At 40.9% G+C, this 18038-nt stretch overlaps 1 protein-coding gene across 1 annotated transcript in view; it reads right to left on the minus strand.

The window, feature by feature from the left end:
- Positions 1 to 5570: 5570 nt before the first annotated feature.
- caln1 (calneuron 1) overlaps positions 5571 to 18038 on the minus strand; it is a gene marked incomplete at its 3' end in the record, with an annotated part of 55380 nt that continues 42912 nt past the window's right edge. The window contains exons 4-5 of the mRNA XM_083696310.1: positions 9894 to 10047; positions 5571 to 5698 (exon numbers count right to left, since the gene is read on the minus strand). Of these exons, the coding sequence (XP_083552436.1) occupies positions 5571 to 5698; positions 9894 to 10047 (282 nt within the window). The remainder of the gene's footprint in view (positions 5699 to 9893; positions 10048 to 18038) is intronic.

The following is an 18038-nucleotide window of genomic DNA, read 5'->3' on the forward strand; positions in this document are numbered from 1 at the left end:
ACTAGCCACCATGAGGCAGTAGACTAGCCACCATGAGGCAGTAAACTAGCCACCATGAGGCAGTAGACTAGCCACCATGAGGCAGTAAACTAGCCACCATGAGGCAGTAAACTAGCCACCGACATCAACTGTCTGAATCACTCTACGATATCGCAGATGGAGGTGACATCCACTTAACCCCTAACAAAGAGAGAACAAAGGAAGATGAATGGGGGACGAGCGGTACTATGAACAAGGACAGGACATCGTTTGATGTGTGGTGTGATGTAATTTCCGCATCAGCAAGAAAAGGAGATGTATGTAGCAAGAGGCTTTGGACTTGTGCTACAGGGGAGGTTGGGAATCTGGCCCTTTAGCACACTTGGCTCTCAAAGAGGGGGTATTTTAACTCTTGGTAGGCTATATCCTATTGGAGCATTGTTTGATCCAAATTCAACTGCTGTTTGATGTGCCATGTATGTCTATAATCAACTGCCACCTCCACTCCCATTCTGGGCATTTAAATACAAAGTTATTGAAACTTGATAAACCAAAACGGTTTACTTTTGGGGTATTGGTAAATCATAAATGACCTGTACCATGATGTAAGAAAAAAATATTTTATTGGCAACACATTTATTTATCAATTATAGTATGTCATTTGATTCATTGTGTAAGGTGTGGCTGTTTTCATATGATTTCATATGATAGTATCAGTGAAAAATGTTCTGGTGACCTTTATAGACCAGCATATATTGCTTAATGAAAAGCTAACATTTCATTATACAAGTTTATTGAGAATGTTGTGGATTAATTCATTTTGTACTTTTTCATGTTAATTCAAGGACTATGGACTATTTAAAACATACTTTAGAAAACATTCTGTAGCACCAGATACATTAAGTAGCATGACCTGTTGATATGCACATGGGAAAACTGATTTCCACAATTCTAAATGTATAGAGCTAGTTTTTCCTCAACTGGTGAGTCATACTTTTACATACTGAGTGCCATATTAAAGACAACCTAAATCAATAGGCTAAATGAACTTGAAGCACTTTTTGAACAATCTAATGGAACTGCAGGCTATGTAAATGAATGGAATAGCGCACAAATGTATAGGTCAAAGCTGAATTGTGTTGAGGTCAGTATTGTTATTGTACTGAATTGTGTCAGATGTCATATATTCAAATTCATTTTTTTTTTTTCAAGATTGTCTTCCAATAAACTGCTGGTCTGCTGGTTTAAAAAAAACAAGTAATATGAAAAAAAACTAAAACTATTTACTGTACAGTAATTGTGATTACCACATTCAATTGTTGCCACTGTCAATTCAGAATTCTAAAACGAAATATGTCAAACGCCCTGCATTAGGACACACAGTACAGCATTAGGACACACTGTACAGCATTAGGACACACGGTACAGCATTAGGACACACGGTACAGCATTAGGACACATGGTACAGCATTAGGACAGACAGTACAGCATTAGGACACACGGTACAGCATTAGGACACATGGTACAGCATTAGGACAGACAGTACAGCATTAGGACAGATCAGGACAACATTAGGACAGATCAGGACAACATTAGGACAGATCAGGACAACAGATACATAGCTACCACACTGTGTATCTATTAGTAGTCCATTTACAAGATCTTGTTAAAAATAATATGTACATGCTGAGCAGAAACTGCCAGCTGGTTGGAGGGGGGTGGGGAGCAGGGGCGGGGGGGTCCAAAACATTTCCAAATGATCTCAAAAGTAATTCGCCCTTGCCAATGGACCCATGTGGCTGCGATTGATGTATGAATAGAATATGAATATATTCAGTAATTATGAATGTAGTTGTGAGCAAAAGAAATTAAGCCATAAAAACACAAGTAGGCAGCTGAATAGAGCCTCTCTCTCCCTCTTCAAACACACAAGAGCCTTTTTTCCCAAGAAGGACAGTGAAGATGTGGTCTCGCTTAGAATGCATGCAAACACTGAATGCTAAACTGTTATTTAGACAGGGCCTGAAACCACAGCATGTGCATTGCTATATTACTGTTAGTAGATAGTAGCTAGTAGACAAAATAGGAGAGACACACAACAGTTGGCATAGATTATTTCAGTAGCCATGGGGATAGAGGCATATTTTGCAACATAACTATGCAGTGAGGTCTGCTGCACAGCACATAAGAGGGGGTTTTCCATTGACTTGATTTGCAGTGGTAATTTCAGGAATTTTGGCTTGCTCATCTTGTGAGATGATTTTATTGCTACTTCAATATTATTCTTTCAAAGAAAATGATGAATCTATTTCCAATGTGCCATCTTTATGACATTGCATTCACAATGTAACTTTGCAACAGCAATCTTTGTGAGAAACACAGTAGACATGAACTATCATTGATGACTGAGATAAGAGGGGCTAGATTAGGACAAGGACAAATACATATTACTTAGCCATACAGCTAAACCGATATATGGATGAACAAAGACACTCTCTTTCTCACACATAGGTAAACAGACACATTCCCTAGTGTACAGATATACACAGGAAAACAGGCATGCACGCACATGCACGCACGCATGCACGCACGCGCACACACACACACACTGGGTTATGCCTCCACCTTGTGGTCTTAGAGTGGAAGAGATACTGTTGGCGCAGGTCATCAAGACTTGAGACTACTGATAAGATAAATGGTAAGCAAACACATGTAATACAAAAAGGCAACATTTTTCTAATTTTGAAAAAACTAAACAGAAACACCACAGAGTACAAAAAGATTTTTTATTGAATAAATGCTTTTTCATTTACTTTTGTACAGATTTCATTATTTACAGATACAATATCCAGGCTATTCTTAATATAACAACTCTTGCCTACAAGTCTACATGTTCAAATTATGTGCATGCATTTGTTTACATGTGCATGTGTGTGTATTTCTATGTATTTTGTTTACATATTAGGTATGTACAGTGTTTATACAGAACAGACATGTGCGATTCAACCACCATGCTACTGAAATACCGCTGTGTGGTTCATTCATCCTTATTTCAACATCATTTCAACTCATTGTCAAGACATGCATTGATTGTGTGAAGGCAGGTGCAGTTCCATCACCTGTAAATGTGTTACCAATAGTCTTGCATTCCAGACTCGCAGGTAGCTTTGACACTAGGGCTACTGGAAAATACTATTACACTTAGGTATAACAGTGCATTTTGGGGTCATGACAATTCAAATGTGTTCAAAAAGAGAATCCACAATTCAACACCAGTTTGATTGTTTATACCGTAACAATTGTGAATTGTGAAAAAGGTGAGGATTCTGCTGAATTGGTGGATTTAGCCTTTTATATCCAGTGTAGCTTATAACATTTAATAAGAGACAGTATTGCACACACATCAGTGCTCTTATTCTGACATAGAACAGAGTAAAGTCAGAGATGTCATCCAAACATGATGATGCAAATGAACGTAGACATTCATAAACCATCCTTTAATTAAAAAAGGGAGATTTTCTGCCATGGGCAAGAACTATATTCCCATAAATACAGTTTGTTTAAATATGTTTTCACAAACAATGTAGTTCCACCAACAATTTTGGCAGAACATTTTACACAGATAAGATACAGATGTAAGAATCCTAATACATTTCAACATTTAAATGCCTGATAAGATCTGAATATTCAGCAATAGACAGGCCCACATTACTCTCATGTAATAAATGAGGAGTCTGTGACACATGTTAGACACTACAGCAAGAGCACATACATTTTGTATTACAAAAAAATACCACATTTCTTAGTCCAACCTCTAGGTGGCGCTCTTATACACGTTTGAGACTTTCTGTTTATCAGGCTGGTTCGAAAGTACAGTGCAAAAGGGTGAACCCAGCATACACAATGGACTGTTCCTGCCGAATATACACATTAATACAGATTGTTCTTTTTTTTTTTTTTTTTTTTTACATTGTAACAGAAAAGGCGTCCATTTTATTTTTCAGTACAACTCTGCTGAGTTCTATGGCTTTGGCCAGAGGGTGAGGGGTATACAGGGAGATGTTTGCCTGTGTATTGTGGTGCAGCAGATGCCCCTGGTTTGCAGTGCTCCCTCGCAAGCACCTCTAAACCTGTTTAAGCAAGAGGGTACCCACAATCATGCGCATACAGTAGAATACCCAATACATTTAGACACAACATGGGTAATATATTTACAGATGGTGACTTGATTGCATGCAATAGATATATAAGCAGACCTCAGAAAAACCATGAGAAAAACCATGAGAGTCAATATAGGAGTTTAGAAATACCTCAAGAGGAATTGTGTGTACCCCAATGGTCTCGTCCCATTGATCAATCAAATCATCATTTGGTTGGTGAGACAGTGCAAATGCTTGTTGGTGTTAGTTAGATTAGTATGCCTATCAATAGTGTCAGAAAAAAAAAAAAAGGCAAAGCCCCCAACTTTTCTTAGCTCTGGAGTTTCAAGGCTGGTTTCCCGGGATACAGATTAAGCCTAATCTGAGACTAAATAGCATCTTCAATGGAGATTTTTTTATTGAAAGTGTGATTTAATCCAGTACTAGGCTTCTCTGTGTTCGGGAAACCACCCCTCAAAGACTTTGCTCAACAATACTGTGAAAACATAGTGAAGGACTGCAAGTGTGTGTATAGGACGAATATGGAGCTTCTGGTCCACAACATTAGTTCAAGACTGATAAAATCCTGCAATACTCGTTGATACATTGCTGTTCACATATACATCATGATACGTCATTCAATGTATTACTGTTCACAATGCCGAATTTTGACAGCAAATGAGAGATTGGGCCATAACACTGATCATTCAGACAAGCTATTCAGACATGCACTGCTGAAAGCCTCTGAGTCTATCACATATTAAACAGCACAAGAGCAAAAGACACTGACGCCTGACGCATACGGGGCACTCCGATGGAGGGTTCCAATTCCCCTCTAGCAACTATAATAAGAGGCCAATTATTTCCTGCTCCTGCTTACCTCAGGAGGCCCGAGCCAGACAACACCTCCCAATAGCTCATCAGATTCTCTGTGGGAGACTGAGCTTCAGCTTCACACAGATACTCTCAGTGACTCTAATAATGAGGAGCGAAGCTTCACACAGATACACTCAAGTAGGGAATGTGGTCGGTCTGCAGCTCCACACAGAAACAGTCAATGACTGGGTGGGGTGACTGAGTGGGGTGGGGGAATGACTGAGTGGGGTGGGGGAATGACTGAGTGGGGTGGGGGAAAGAGTAGTTCTGAACTCCTGTACTTGGGTTTTTATTGCATTAGGGAACAGAGACAGCAGAGAAAGCGAAAGTCAGCCCTTGAATGTCCCTGCCAGAGTAAAGGGGAGGAGGACTCCATGGACTCCTCATGCTGGCTTCTCCGTCTCAATTGACATCGGAGTGTCACTCACTCAGAAAATCTGTTTTTTCTACTTTTTATGTCACCCAAAGTGAGGCAATTTTGTAGTTTTTTTTTTTTTTTTTTTTAACAAAGAGGAAATTACCTGACCCACTGGCATGCACATGCAGGTTGTTTTTTCCCGCTCACAGTGGGCGTAGCTAATCCATGCCATTACGCAGCATCTGATTGGCCGCGATGAGCATGACGCTGATGATGAAGGCCATGGCGAAAGCGCAGATCAGGCTTTTCCTCACGCACGTCTGCCGATTCTTCTTTTTCGAATGAACTGATTGATGAGAAAAGAGGAAAGGGAGGGACAGAAGGAGGAATGGAATGAGGAACAGAGGTTCATTACCAAATTAATTTAAATGTTGGCATGCAACATTTTTGCCATTTACCATTTCATACTGTGCTAGAAAAACCAAGACCAAGAAAGCTGACACTGAGTAGTTTTCAGCAGTGTTGCTGGTTCTTATTTTATTCTTACCTGAATGATAATAAATTAGACATTGATTGATTGAAATTATGTAACGCTGGTGTCTGTCTCACGTTCTTTATTTTGAGTGAAAAACACTACTCAATAAATCACACCTCTGGTATGAATGATCTAGCAGGACCTGATTTAGGTGTGAAAAATGAGTTGGGGGGGGGGGGGGGGGGGGGTGTGAGTGTGGGTGTGAGTGACTGTTTTAGTGGCAGCAGGGGACTGAGAGAGCAAAGATGAGACCAATCCCAGCAGCTGAGGCTCCGCTCTGCATGTTACATGGCTTATTTGTGTCTTCAGCTTGTCCGGGGATGAGAATAGAAATCAAATGATTGGTTGGCTTTAAAACTGTCAGGAATATATGTAGCACTGTATACACAGATGAACAAAGACACGTTCTTTCTCACACAGAGGCAAACAGACATATACACTTGTGTACAGATATACACACACACACTCACACACACACACACACGCACACGCACGCGCGCACGCGCACACGCACACGCACACGCACACGCACACGCACACACACACACACACACACACACACACACACACACACACACACACACACACACACACACACGGCATGTGCAAGCCAACATCTTCACATGATATAATTTTCCAGTTCATGCCAACCTCCGGCATGGAGTGGTAAATCAGCAAGTCTCACTGCCTCTGGCCTATCAGTGGCCTGGAAACGGTGGAGCTGGACTATGGGGCCATGGTAATTAGGTGAGGTGGGCCAATGACCTGCAGGTACAGAGTCATGTCTGTGTAGCCATCTCCCTTGAAATCTCACTCACTCATCTTCTATTTATAAATTTAAATTCAGGAAGGACAGAAATCATCACTTCACAGACTGCTTGTTCCTCAATATGGAGAATCGATTTAAGGAAATCAGTGTGGTTATTATACCTTCCTGCCAGTTACAAAAAGGTGGTAAATGACTCAACACTTTCCTGGGCAGCAATGCTGATTTTAGACAAAAATACAAATTCATTCAACATATGGACCATAGTGAGCAGACGTGTAACCAGTGGAGGCTGGTGGAGGTAGAAATCGGAGGATAGGCTCATTGTAATGCATGGAACGGAATAAGCAATGGTATCAGATACCATTCCTTATTCCATTCCACGCATTATCATTACAATGAGCCCGTCCTCCGATTTCTACCTCCACCAGCCTCCCCCGCGTGTGACGTACCACAAAGGTGATGACGAAACAGCACAGGCAGGGTTTGTGTTCAGCTGGCCGACTGTTATCAGCACAGGGTTTGTGTTCAGCTGGCCGACTGTTATCAGCACAGGGTTTGTGTTCAGCTGGCCGACTGTTATCAGCACAGCCACTTGCTGCCTACACTAACAACTTATACTGTAGTAAGATACACTCAGGTGCTGTGAAGTCCAGCGATACATAATTCATGCGTAGCTCCCTTGAGTCGAAGCATGGTGTCGGTGTAGGGGTCATCTGTTCAGCTGCTGCTGCTGAGCGGGAGTGTAAAGAAAGGCATTGATTGTAGTCACAGAGCTGTCACTCAGCATGTGGGTCACAACCTTCGCAGCAGGCCCTGCTGTCACCCCTGACACCTTGATGTCCCAGGGTTCCATTACATCTAAACACCCGGACACAAACAAACACACACTATTGCATACACACACACACAGGCACGCACACACATGCAGGCACACAGACAGACAGACAGACAGACAGACAGACAGACAGACAGACAGACAGACAGACAGACAGACAGACAGACAGACAGACAGACAGACAGACAGACACACACACACACACACACACACACACACACACACACACACACACACACACACACACACACACATGGCATGCAAGCCAACATGTTCACATGATATAATTTTCAGACTTTGATTTTGTTGATTATGCATTTCGGTGCTAGGCTAGATCTGCTGAATGCTAATATATAGGCATGTCTGGCCTGGCAGCTGTCTGGATGAAAATCTGTGATGTACCAGTACAGAGACAACACATATCTGTCTCTGCAACAAGTTTTATTATTATATATCAAATGTATATAAATTATCAGATCATGGGTCATCATCAGTATCTTTTGGGAAAGTATGTATTGCTCTCAATACATCACATCTGTATCAGGTATAATTTCTCACAGTACATGTGCCAGACAGTTCATACTGATATCAATGTACTGTATGGAGCAGTGCAGTAACCTAATGAATTGTGTTCTGCAGTAACATCAGGTATTGATGGTATTGATTTCTGCAGAGGGCAGAACTCATCCAAGTGGTCCTCAATTGCAGTGCCTCTCATAGACCTTTGGGCTGATAGAACGTGTCACAGCCTGCGGTGCAGGGGAGGCTGGTGGAGGTGGAAATCAGAGGACGGGCTCTGATTTCTCTGATTTCTCCGGCCATCAGCCATAAAACCAGTTGAAACATCCCATCCACATATCGTAAACCCTCTGTCCACCCTCCTGTTTTAATATTCTTATAAAGCACTGTACAATCCATGTCCAACCCTGCTGTCTCCACTCCTACTGCAGTAAATCTCCTGTGACAGGCCATTTCATCTCTGCATCACGCCGACTCTACAGTTTCACAAGGCAGCACTGTGACTGCCATAGAGTGAAATGAAGGAGGGTGTGATCCCTGAGGGTACATTTTGGCTCTGAACTAGCTCTAACGTTATACAGAAAGACAGCCAACCAGCCAGCCAGCCAGATAGACAGACAAACAAACAGCCAGCCAGCCAAACAGCCAGCCAGACACACAGCCAACCAGCCAGACAGCCAGACAGCCAAACAGCCAGCCAAACAGCCAGCCAGCCAGCCAGCCAGCCAGCCAGCCAGACAGCCAGACAGACAGACAGACAGACAGACAGACAGACAGACAGACACAAATTAAAACAAGTGTACAGTAAACATGTTGTCCTCCGGGAATGATGTAGCATCCTTCCATAAAAGGAGAGTATGGAGAAGCCTGTGAATGAAGCAAGACGTCTATTCATAAACTTTTTATTTGTACACTCTGGTTGTCTCTGGGAGGATTTTCCTCTTGGCGCGATCACCTTCTGTGACCAAAGAGAAACATAATTTGGGTGCTACTAGGCTACTATCATACTAACTCTAAGCTACTATCATACTAACTCTGTATTGACATAAGACGCCTTTACTTCAAAGACACATTTCACCAATAGACTAAGAAAAGATATTTGCACAGCCAAATTATTTGGTTAGTCTCTATTTTACAATTCATAGTCAAATTGTTCCTGAAAGTTCCTGAAAGTAGTCTGTGGGCCAGGAGAAAGTAATCCATGGTTTAGAGTTGTGTAAATAGCCATTACTAACTTCAGCATTATGGCTATTTAAACACCTCTTATCCTGGCCCATAGACTACTTTAAAGGTAAGGAACCGTCTGACTATAAGGTGTAAAGTGAACTATCCCTTTAATATCTCTGAAGACATATTTGACAGAGCCAAGTTACAGCATGAATATTTAATAAATGTTAGCGCTGCATAAGTGACCACATGGCTTCAAACCACATAAACACCTTCAATCAATAAATCAGTAGGTGCACTCTTTGACGGTAATGGAACCTGATAGGCAACCTGAAATTCTTTTTGACAGGAAGAAGACAGCCACGCATCGCGGTCTGGCCCTGGCAGTTACAGTTTCCCCACAGTCTCTCTCTCTCTCTCTTTCAACCCCCACCCCCCCTCTCTCTCTCAACCCCCCCTCTCACTCTCTCTCTCTCTCTCAACCCCCCGACCCCTCTCTCTCTCTCTCTCTCGCACATTTCATCTCTGTCTCTCCCTCTACACACACACACACTCACACACACACTCACACACACACTCACTCACACACACACACACACACACACACACACACACACACACACTCACACACACACACACACACACACACACACACACACACACACACACACACACACTCACTCACACAGATAAGACTCCAGTTCAACTCCACATACTTCCTTCATATTCGGGGCAGTTTCCTGAGTTCTCGTTCAGGCTTTCCTCCTCGTTGATGATGATGTTCTCGATGTCCTTCATGGTCAGGTGGTCCCGGAAGGCGTGGAACAGGATGTGCTTCAGCTCTTCCAGTGTGATTCGCTGCATGTCAAACTACAGAGGGAAGATATAAAACATATTTTTCCCTCAAGCAAACAACAAACATTGTTTGCTTCCAAAATAGACACAGAGGGACTGGGAGGTACAGCCTGCTCCTAAATCAATAAAGCACTTTTTTTTTTATAAATGGTGAAACCTTTGGGATAAGAATAAAGACATTGACTGAGTCTCTGCCAATTCCTGATAAATCCAAGTATATTTGTAGGTTACAATACTTCAAACATACACAGATCAAATAAATTTATATAGGGGATATAGAGGCCAGATTCGGTCAAAACTAATAACCAGGTTTCTGAGCTAACACACAAAAACCCAAAATTAATAAGACCTTTAGATTAGGTTTGTGAAGAAATACCCAACCCTAACCCTAACCCTAACCCTAACCCTAAATAAGAATGAAATTTCCCTAAAATTAGCTTTCTGCACAGCAAACTCACTTATCACAAATAAATTCTGTTAAGATTGTTGACACTCACAAGTGTTTATTCAACCCATACACTTCGGTGCCTCTTACTTGTCCTTCCGGTACATTCCCTCTAATGAAAGTACCAAAGAGTTATGGCCTGAAAGTGACTGATTTCATTTTAGGTGTTGATGAATGACTGCAGCTTTTTAATCTTATTATACCAAGCAATCCAATACAATGAGAAATAACAGAGCCAAAGCCTTGAAAGATTTACAAAGCTGATGAGACTTTGAAGTCCTTGGCAGTTTTCTGACGAAAGGAACTATTTAGTTTTAGAGCCCATACGCCCATGTATAAACAATGTATTTAATGTATGTAACGCTTTTGGAAGCACTTTGTAAACACTCCGTAAACACCCTCTTAGTATTGTGTTGTGAACACCTTTGTAAAACCTGACTGATCCAATCAAACAATACTCATTGCTATATTATACTTGATTTTGGAGAATTATCTTGGACTGAGGACAAATGAATTGTAGAGGCAGGTTCCATACAACACTAGAGACGATGATTTCTGACTATTTACTAGTGGTTCTAGAGCTATTTTTGTTTCCAGGGAAATTAAATCAAGCTCTCCAAATGCAATAAAGCTCTACAAAACAGGCCTCTAGACAAAGCCAGAGACCATGCATGTGTTGATACACCAGTAATGAGCAAGCCCTTGCCTGGAAATGTGCGATATGAAAACCAGTGGACTAAACAAACAAAAAGAAATCATTCTGCAAATGAATTAGACTGGCTACATTTCAAATACATTTCCGGACAAAAAAAGGGATGGATATTTTTGGATTATTTTCCGGAAAACCAGAGTGTGAATCATCAGTCCTACCACTAATGTCCTTGTAGGCTTGATCATTACAAATCATGTCTATGTTACAGTACATCAAGCGACGTGCTCAGAGTTATTGAAGGGCAGTTCCTTTCCCCCCAAAATGAGCACATCTGTGCACGTCCCTGATTACATCGATAATTGATTAGACTCTCTTTAAACTCCTTTACATTCTCTTAGATTAAGTTGGATTTAGCATGTTGAAAAATCCTTGGTTGTCTCAGCTTAGTCTTTTCAAGAAGACCCAGGGGCTGAAAACAGCCATCTACAATACCTACAGTATTTAATGAGACAGGACATACAGTACAGGACAGACCAAAACCAAAGAGCTAGTGGTAGATTTTAGGATAAATAAATATGTTTTATATCCCATTTTTATTTATGGTGAAGAGATTGGCACTATTGATTCTTATAAGTACTTGGGGGTTATAGTGGACAAAAGGCTAAACTGGAAGGACAATTCTCAAAGTGTTTATAAAAAAGCCCAATCCAGACTGTATGTTTTAAGAAAGCTCAGATCTTTACAGTATGTGACAAAATTCCCCACATGTTCAGCAGCAGTGTCGTGGCTAGTGTGTTGAGCTATGCCATTGTGTGTTGGACTGGGAGCGTAGCCAAGGAGGACATGAACAAGCTGGACAAGATCATAAAGAAAGCAAGTGATACAACTGTCTGCAGTCTGGAGTTAATGCAGGAAATGTTCATAAATAGGCTGCAAACCAAGACATGATCTTGGACAATGTCACATATCCACTACAAAGCACTTTAATGCAGTACAAAAGCAGCTTGAGTAGCACGGCCATCATGCTCCGGTGCACCAGAGAGTGGTTTAGACGGTTGTTTTTACCCACAGCTAGAATAAGCTATAGATGTTTTAATGAGTGTAAACAATGAATTGGTGGATGATGCTCATAATATGAATGTTGTTGTTGCTTGTTTTCCCCAGCAGGATAGACTACAGCATTCTTGCTTTTTTATTTTTTTTAAATGATCTCCTCAGTATCAGGTGCTTTCAGATGTTTTGTTGTGTTGTTTATCGTGTTTTGTCCTTTAGTAATTTATTGATGATGCAGGACAATAAAGTAATTTTCCTTTGGGAACAATACATTACTACTCTACTCTCTCTACACTACATGCCCACATGTTCTGCAGTAAAAACTGCTCAACAACAGTACTAATAAAATATGAGAATTCTCCTAGAGAATGATAGTGTTCAATGGACTTCATGGCTAGCTCTGTGGTTCGATAATTAAATAAATTACATATTAGAGTCAATAACATTTTGTTATCTCTTCGACTCAGGGTAAACTAATGAATACTCATCCAATCATGCTTCAAATTGTAATCACTTGTCATAAAGGATTTATTATCAGGGCTAATTAAAGGTCTAGGATCACAGTGTTTGTGCTTTGTTTGCAAAACTGTTAATTGAAAAAGAAAAGAGTTGGCAGTTTGAAGTGGTGGGTAAAATAGATAAATGACAAAGTATGACAACACATCTGTAAATCACTGAGGCTTTTATCTACTGTAAATGAAGTGCTCAAGTGAAGCATGACTGTGTTCACTTCATTTTGCAGCTGATTTTTCTGTAATGAATGAAATTGGTTGCAAGCAGCCAGCCAGGGCAGGTGAGAATGAGTGTCTAGATTACAGTTTAGTGCTCCCATCTGGGGAAAAAGTACCACTTGTACTTGGCTTGCAGCAATTTCAAGAAACTCATGAGACGACCAAACAGCTGGTATTACATTCACTAGCAGGCTAACAACTCTATTAAACTGTGAGGCATACCACAAATATGACTCTCATACAGTTGTTTTCACGGCATCACTGTGCTCAAACTTTTATAACTTTTCCCAACCCCAAATAGTTGTGAGTTTCTGCAACGACTACGCATCTTTGCTACATTGGTGTCAGGGGTGTAATAGCACCCTGTAAGGACATCACAACCCAGACATGTGAAAGGTGCGATGCTAATGTAGTGACACATGGTAGACATACTGTAGCTAAGGCAAACACAATTTCTTATTGCTACCTAATCAATACATCTGACAAAACCGCGAAAGTGTTTTAAAGTTAAAAATGATTTACAGTATTTAATGCTTACAATCAGATATGCCACACAGGCAGTAACAAAGTGTACAATTCCATCTGTTCCAAGCCTCTTAGAGACACAATAATGCATACTGTATGGAGGACATGGAGGTGGCCTTGTACTATCATTTCTGCCTACATGTTTTGCTAGGAGACTGTGTTGGGAACTAGGTCCTAATTGTGTTTACCTGGCCTTGGCATAACCTCCCTTACTCTCATCTCAGTTTTCAGTTTACTACATTGTTCCAGATGGGAAACCTGGCTTGCAGTTAGGAGTCACAATTAAAAACATACAATATACAAATATACAAATACAGCATACAATTACGCAGAACAGAACAAACATGGCGAACATCAATGATGTAAAATGCAGTTTTACATGTGCAAATGAAGAAAGTTTATTACACAGGGAATTAAAGAGTTTTTACTCCTATTGCATGGGGTACTCCTATTGCATGGGGTGAAGGGGGTGGACTTCACTGTACAACAAAGACCTGGCCTTACGGAGAACATGCTGATCAAAGATGACAGCGGGGGGGTCTGTTGGACACCTATAACTTTTCCAGCCACCTTGACAATAGAGCTCAGGTTCTCACTAGGAGACTTTAAAGACCCACATTAGTCATTCTTACATTTACATTGTCATACAGCCAATGTTACACAATGATTCAAGCCTGGAATTTGCCATTAAGGTCAAAGTACATGTATTTTGGCTGATACCTTATATTTTCTTTGCTCCTTCTAAAATGATTTCCCCATGTGCCGTGATGTATGTTATTTCATACAGCTACAGAGCTTTGATGTGTGACGTGGCTAGCCTGTTTGTAAAGTTAGAACCCAGAGTCAAATATAACCCTCCTAACCCCATTCACTGACTACCAACCTTTGAACACATTTTTACAGAGAATTGCTCCTAGCTATATCTGGCATTACTTTCCCAAATAGCTCTGTGAATGACTTACGTCACCACTCTGTGCATCAGTTCAAGAAAAGCCAGGAAGCAAAACTGGCTGGCGTGGGCCTTTAAGAGAGTGTTTTATTTTTAACTTGAGACGGAATGAGGGATGAGCCGGAAGACAAAATTCATTCAGCTCCCCCCTAGCTGGTCTCTTCTCTGTTTCTCGCCCTCTCTCTGCCTTCCTCTAAGGCTGTGTTTATACCCCGACAGAGTGCATGACCTTCAAGGGTCAGTGGGGGATGAGAGTGAGCCCAAGGAGACTACTGGACCACAGACGAACACTATTGGATGGCATCCTGAACTGTGAAAAAGTAGAAAGTCAGCAGAAACCATTTCTACAAATCATTCCAAATAACATACCTGAGGAGTTATTATCACTAAAATGTTGCGCCTTTGAAGCCCTCCAGAACCTGTGTTGTCACCCATCACTATGTTAAATCCATGAGAGGTAGTAAAGTGTTTGATGGTGAACAGATAGCATAGACATCTTTAGACATCTCCAACCACTCATTGGTTCTCCTGATCACTGAGCTGAATACTAAATCTATCAAAGTCACTGTGAGGTACTCATTCTTGCAAAAGCCCCACAAATATGAACTAAATATGAACAGTCTGTAAATCAATATTTACACTCAATTTAAGCCTTCTGCCCTTTTTTTCATCATCAAGGCCATTACTGGAAATGCTTAAACTGATGCATGGGTAACACCCCGGGCAGCTAAGTCAACAATCAATATCAAAACCAGAGAGTATGACAGGGTATAGACAGCAGAACATGACGTACTAATGACAATCATTTTCTCCTTTGGCATCCAGGGGGCAAATTATATTAAATTGTGATGGGAGTTACCAACTGTACAATACGCTTTGTGACCAGAGAGGTTAATGGCACTGCAGTACACTTGCTCCCATCCCACTGACTGTGTGGTGCAGGACTTATTGATCTGCTCTGCCCACTTTATGTATTAATCCACTTCAAGATAATTAATGACACATTAAGCGGATTCCTCCGGCTGGTCTCCATGGGTGCAGGTAGCCACAGTGATGCTCTGCATATGCTCTCCTAACTGCCCTTGTGGCCTCTGCCTCATGCATAGTATATTCAATAGATTCAATGAGCACACAAATGCACAACTCTCTCTTCTCTTTATTTCAAGGATGGAGAGGGTATACTCAAGATACCTTTCTCTGACCGTCTCAAACGAAACCTACTCTCATCTACACATCTTCCATAAAATGTTGGCACTGGAACACTTTACATTACATTTACATTTACATTTATGGCATTTAGCAGACGCCTTTATCCAAAGTGACTTACAACAAATACATTTGTTCAAGTAAGTGAATCATCTATCCATCAGTCATCATAAGATAAAGTAATCAATGCTTAAACCAGGGGCCATAGGCAGTCACAATGCTAAAAGAAGGAAAAAATACTTTTTTTAAATTTTATTTTTTATTACATTACATTACGTTTCCCCTCTACCAGTGTAATAATGTTATAATTACACTAGCTAGAAGACACTATGTACATGTGTTGTGTTATGTGCATGGTTGAACTGTCTTCAGTGTATTACACTGGTTTGTGCAAATGAGTTATTTTAGAAAAGTGGGGCTGTTAAGGGATTCTGGGGTCAGACTCGTGTGGCGCGGGTTTGTGCCTGTTGGTGCTTTGGTGCCCTTTTGCTGAACATTAATATAATTGTGGGATTTCTTAAAATATTGCAGTCCAGGACTGTTTATGCTTCACAAACTACATGTGAGAACCACAGGCTTGTTACAATATAAAATAAATAATTAAATTCTGTTCCTCTATTTAAGGATTGTTTTTCAGTAGTTTTTAAAATAAAGGAGGAACAGTATCTAATAGAGTCTACTGAAAAACAATACATAACCACATGTTATTGGATCATATAAACATGATCTTCGTTGGTAGCATATGATGACCGGATTTGGTATAGATTTGTCCGATAAAGCTGTCGAGAGGCAAGGATCTAAATGGGGAACACAATTTAACATAAAAGGTGATCATTTGATCCAAAACTGAACACCTGAGATTATGTGATTTTGAGAGACAGAGATATGATCAGCATGGGATGAGATTAAATGATCGAGATGAGTAAGCCCCCAAGTCTGCTCTAGCTAAATCTGTCTTAACCCCTTCTATACATATCTGTACATCACTGACGACTAGATGTGAGATAAAGAAACGGACATGAGAGGTAGTGAGAACCCTAGTGAGACTCTTAAAGGAGAAGCCATGGAGATAAGGCCAACAGCGCTTCTACTACAGCTCAACTGACACTTCACCTTTAAACCTCTTCATCAATAAAACCCCGGCCAACACATTTCATAGCCATTTACTCAGAATTGAAAAAAAGTCACAATTCAAACAGATAACAATGCCATGTCGCTTCACACCATTGCTTGATGAAATGAGTAAGATGACAAGTGAGATGAGCCTTCAGGTCTCCAAATCATTTTGGAATGCAGCTACTGTCATGGTGCTTGTCGAGGAGGCAGCATTACTGTGATGTACACCAGTTCTCACGGGGCAGCACTGTCAGTCTGTTCTGTTACTTTCGCTCCCTATCTTATATATATATATATATATATATATATATATATATATATACAGTATATGGGACACACTGACAACAATACAAAACAGCTACTCTTTGAGCTCCTGAGGAAAACACTATCACGCAATGCAGTCACACCAGCCTCGGGACGCTGGGTAAACCACTGGGGGCTTTGTAACTAGAACAGTACATGAAGAAATTAGCAAACACTGAATCTGGCTGCTGCCGACCTAAGCATTAGCAGGAGGTAAACTATGGTAAACAGAGGTTTAATATACAGTAAATACACAATATACATGAAGAAATTAGCAAACACTGAATCTGGCTGCTGCAGACCTAAGCATTAGCAGGAGGTAAACTATGGTAAACAGAGGTTTAATATACAGTAAATACACAATACTGACTACTCTACTGTGTTATTATAAAAAGAGACTCTAGGCAAGTCTTATTTTGTAGCTATTAGAAAAGCATCAAATCCTCCGAGACCAGATAGTCTCTCATCTCCGAAACCCATTAAGAAGGGCGAGCCCGCATCAGTGTTTCATTATTACCACGGCAACTCAACCAGAACTGGAAATAAGGGAACCCTGAGTGATGCTAATTTTCCGTTATGACAACACCTGCTACAAAAAGAACATGATTTCACAGCTCGGGTTTAAATTCTCCTATTAATATTTTGGTATGGAAATTGGATGTGCTGCCCATACTGAATGTTTAACTGCTGGTGTTAATGACAGGAAGAGGCCGTGACAGCTTGTACTCTGTTAATGTAGGAGAAGTGGGCTGATGAGCACTGCACCATAACCCTGAAGTAACACCTCAGGTATATGTAACAAGGTTCTTACACACAGAGGCGGACTCGATATTGCTGGTGAGGGAAACCCCGTTTATTTTATGATTCTCTGTCAGGACCTGGTTGACTTTTCAGTCACCGCTTTCCAGCCCTCTACCTGAAAGCAGAGGCACACACATCTTAAACCATTTCCTTACGAGGCTTCATTCGCAACAGGTGTGCGACAAAGCCTCGCTTCCGCACCTTGGCCACGGTCCTGTAGCACCC

This window comes from Argentina silus (genome assembly GCF_951799395.1).
Source record: "Argentina silus genome assembly, chromosome: X".
Classification (NCBI taxonomy): domain Eukaryota; kingdom Metazoa; phylum Chordata; class Actinopteri; order Argentiniformes; family Argentinidae; genus Argentina; species Argentina silus.